At 49.8% G+C, this 4,426-nt stretch overlaps 1 protein-coding gene across 1 annotated transcript; it reads right to left on the bottom strand.

Moving 5' to 3' along the window:
* Positions 1 to 222: 222 nt before the first annotated feature.
* Positions 223 to 2,950, bottom strand: LOC121082132 (ATPase PAAT-like). The gene is made up of 5 exons (XM_040581465.1): positions 2,733 to 2,950; positions 2,343 to 2,540; positions 1,348 to 1,420; positions 755 to 767; positions 223 to 667 (listed from the first exon to the last, which is right to left on the bottom strand). Exons 1-5 carry the CDS (start codon positions 2,948 to 2,950, stop codon positions 525 to 527), a joined length of 645 nt encoding a protein of 214 aa, XP_040437399.1. The 3' UTR covers positions 223 to 524.
* Between the last annotated feature and the right edge of the window lie 1,476 nt (positions 2,951 to 4,426).

Raw genomic sequence — 4,426 nt, 5'->3', positions numbered from 1 at the left:
AGTCTCAAAGTAGCAAAACAGCTTTACGACTTCTTTTTTACTACGCTATATCCCCAAGTTTATTAACATCGGATGGATTCAGGATTCTGTGGAAACAGCCCACTTTGCAGGATTAGGATCTAAATCAAATAAATACTCTGTATGAGCATCTTCTCTCTAGTTGAAGGGGACATCCTTTTAACAGCCATAAAGGAGACAAGCCAACCCATCAATACACCCCAACCATTACAGGGAACATGCCCACCATCCTTGACAAGTAGTGACAATGGAAACACACAGAAGAGGAGTAGGGTGGCAGTGATATGATGATACCGAGTTCTTAACTCTGGATTTTGTGTATGCACAGCAATTCCTTGAGCACACACATCTTATTCATTGCACTAATTTAAGAGTGGCAACAGCTAAACCAGGATTAAAATGGCAGAGGGTGTGGGTTAAAAAAAAAAACATCATCAACAATCTTTCTCACCAAATCAGTTTAGAACATGCTTAAAAGTTACAGAAGGTAAGGTCACAGATCTGTACTATTTATGTTTATGGAAAAAAGCACAGCAACTTACTTTCTGCTGACATCGAACCATGTCCATGAGCTGCTGAGCACCCGGAGACAACTTGGATCCCATAGATTCCATTATAGTTTGCACTCTGTCTAGATCTATACTTGAGCCTAGTGAAGGAATATCAGTTGCTAGTTTTGCAGACACCGTTTTCACTTGTACAATTATTTTACTGATGAGTACTCTTTGTTTCTCACCAATGGAGAGCAGCTATTGCAAGAAGGAAAAAAAAATACTTTGGTTAGGAAAATTAGTTTCATGTTTTCTTTATATGAATGGGACAATGCATTACTCTTGAGTTTTGGGAAAAAACAATATTGAACTCTTTTCCAGGGAAATTAAGCAGATTTCTCCTTGCTATTACTTTTCAGAAAGCTCTTGACTGGAACAGCGGTGACTGCATGACCTAAAGATGAATCAGGCTTGATCTTTAAGCACTTAGAGTAGTGGCCACACAGTTTTTCATACGGTTATTTAACTGCATCAGAGTTCACAGTTCCAATTACACAGCAACTATTGAGTATCTGCAGTTTATCTGGTTTATGAAGCTTTTTCCTGTAAGACTGCATTCTCTGTCTCATATAAATATTGTCTTCATAAAAAGAAATCTGTAATCCAAATTTAAAAGGAGAACTCTGCTTTCAAGACGAAGCGCCATCTAACTGATTTTTAAGTGACTATACAAACCAAAGTGTGTAAAACCAATAATTTGACTAAGAGCAATGCAATTTAGTCGACTAAGTGATTAAAAAGATGAAGAAAAATAGAACAATTCTGTTCAGGTCCCTACCTTAATTCTACAGGAGGCTGCAGGGCATTCGAACTTCAGGTACTTTTTGTATAAAGTAACCTTGTCAGTTTCGCTAGAAAAATAAAATAAATGAGCTGTGGCATCACTACATAAAGTACTTTTTTCTTTAGAAATACTCTGTATCAGTAAATATTTTGATAAGAAACATGAGTGACTGGAAAATATTTCTAATGTGGTATAGCAGTTTTAACGCTTATATGCAACTCATACTGAATCTTAGTGGATAGTGTATAAAAATGGCTTTGTGTGTTACTTACATTATCTGCTAGTGAAGCTTTAGAGGTTCAGTACATTATTCATGCATCTTCCCTGAGGCTGCATCAGCTGTTTTTATTCAGCTAATTAAGCAGATGTGCCATGTAATGACTTAAAAACAGAAGAGAACACACCGCCTTAATTCCCCTAAGAAAGCATGGAAGTATTAAAGGGGAAAACAAATCCTTTTTTTGTTTTCTCTCTTCTCCTTAAAAGTGGGTAATGCCTACTTACCAAAGAGACAAGAGATCTTTTGATAAAGATAAGCTAAAAGAGATCTGCTGAAGAGACAAGCACATCCGTCATCCAGAAAGAGCAAACAGCACCTGTCCTAAGCTCCTGCTGTGGTCTCACGCAACGCAATTTCAAAGTGGCACTTTGTAACTTCATCAAACGTTTCACTAGTAACAGAACGCAGTTGGCGGCAGCACGCCTGCAGCCCTCCGGCTCTACCGAGGCGGCGGCACCGGCGCAGGCACGGGGGGCGCGGGGGGCGCAGCGGGGGCCCCAGCCCCGGCGGTGCCCGCTCCCAATGAACCACTTTTGCTCAGACCTCCGAGAAAGCCCCAACCGGGTGGCTGGCGCGGGCGGACACCGGGGCTTTACCGGCCGCGGCACCTCCCGGACACACAGACAAGGAGGCTGCCAGTAAGAGAAGGGCCAGACGCGTTGGCTGGGCACCCAGCAGCGACCCGCCGCCCGCCCCGGGCCCCACTCACCCCGCGGTGCGGGCGGCGCCCAGGCTCTGCCCGCGGCCGGTGCCGCAGTACTCCTCGCCCACGTACACCTCCATGTTGCGGGCCTCGCTCAGGATCCCGACGGAGACCATCTCGGCGGCGCCGCCGGGCCGGCACTCCAGGTGCAGCACGCAGGGCGCCTCGCCGCCCGCCCGCCTCTCCACGACGACGGCCTCGGTGCTGCGGGGGGGAAGCGCCACGGCCGCGTTGCCCCGCCAGGCCCAGGTTCGCTCCCGCCCGCCCGCCCGCCCACCCCGGCCCAGCCCGGCGCCCCCTCACGCCGCCCGCTTGGCCGCAGCCGCCCGAGGGGACCCAGGGGGACAGCGCGGCCCTCCCCGGCCGACGGAGGGTCCCGGCCGCCGCCACCCTCACCTGGCCTCGCCGCCTCCCGCCGCAGGCAGAGCGCCCGGGCCAGGCTGCCCGGCGGCGCGCAGGACCAGGAGCACCCCGCCGCCACACAGCACGGCTCGGACGCCAGCCCCGCCGCGGAGCCACTCGCCATCGCTGCGCCGCGGCCGGAACCGAGCGGGGCGGGGGCGGGGCGGGCGGAAGGCGCCTGCACCGGGGTGGCGGGCGGCGGGGCTGCGCATGCGCGGGCGGCGGGAGCGCGGCTGGGGCGGGTCGGTGACCCCCGCCCGGGGCTCGCGTCCCGGGATCGGCCTTGCCGGGGTCCCGTCGCCCTCCCGCGGGGAGCGAAGGCTGGGGCGGGGGGAGCGGCGGTGCTGGCGCTGTCCGCCAGGCGTCCGAGCTCACACCCCGGCGTGCGGCAGGTGCCAGCGCCGGGCCTTGCCCCGGGGAGCGCCCGGCCCGCCGAGGCCGCCCGCCAGACGGTGCATACCGCATAGGAGACAGGCGATAAAATAAAAGATGGGATTCATCGCATTTCCAGTAGGATCCCGGCTGCCGGGCAGGGAGCGCTGCGAGGCGGCCGAAACGCCCGGGGACGCGGGTGCCGGCCTTCCTCGGTGGGTGCCGCGCTGAGGGGCCGTTAATTAGGCCGTGCAAACGGGCGCAGTGGATCTGAGCAGGCTTTTGTACAAGCTAATATTTACTGATGCAGGTCGGTTCTCCCTTTTTTTTTCACTTAAGCCGTTAGTTGATGTAATTTACTGGCAATGGAAATAACGGATTTGCTCTGTTTTAATGAATGAATGAATGAATTAAAATTAAAATTTAATTAATGTAAATGTTTTTAGAACGAAAACTGCTGTCTCGGTCTCCTTTTTGAGTTTCTGAATGCGCTTGACACCTCGGAAACACATAGCAAATTAATCTGGTTTAGAGGCATTTCTTTTCTGCGTTTGGTGGCAATGTGGTTGCAGGATGCCTCGGAGGATTGTTCTGATCTGGAAGAGCAATGAGCTGCACCAAAATTTACTTTGGTGAGGAGAATTATCTTTAACATAGAAGGGGCTGGGTAAGATCCCTGTTTGGGGGACTTCCACATGTTTATGGGATTTCCATGCATTCATACACATTGTATTTTTCTCGATTATTTTTTGAAGTAAAGATGAAAAAATGGAGAACAACCAAGCTGAAATTTCAAACAGTAGATTGTTTTACACCTAGAGGTTTTTTAACTGAGCTGATAATAGCCAGTCTAAACATCCTAAACATTGTATACGTTGGTAGCACTATTTTATGTTTCTAATCTCATATGATCTCACTGTGGGTATCAAAGTCCTTAGAACCAAACCAGTTTGATCCAGCATGGGATGGTCTCTCTCCCAATCAGCGTTTTAAGGACCACGCTGCTTGTTATTTGCTTAAGCTGCCTAACCAGGTTATTTTGCAAGCCTAATGGATTTAAATTTTTACTTCCCATTTCCTTAGCAGAGACGAAGTATCGGAGTACTTTTCTGTTGTTTCCATCGGAGCAGACGGTTCTTGTTCTCTAGTTCCCTGGTGCAGAGCAGCTAAGAGCCAGGTACACAGTCTGCTCAGATGCTGTACTAGTTTCTCCAGCAAACCTAATCATGTTAAAACCACAGCCTCTTTTTGTTCACTTTTGGACTAACTTTAACTGGAAAACCTTTTTGGTATAAAAGGTAAGTTTTCAGCTTTGT

Source organism: Falco naumanni, unplaced genomic scaffold, assembly GCF_017639655.2.
Source record: "Falco naumanni isolate bFalNau1 unplaced genomic scaffold, bFalNau1.pat scaffold_321_arrow_pat_ctg1, whole genome shotgun sequence".
Classification (NCBI taxonomy): domain Eukaryota; kingdom Metazoa; phylum Chordata; class Aves; order Falconiformes; family Falconidae; genus Falco; species Falco naumanni.
Note: the sequence above shows the minus strand (reverse complement) of the source record. Positions and strands in the feature narration are given on the sequence as shown.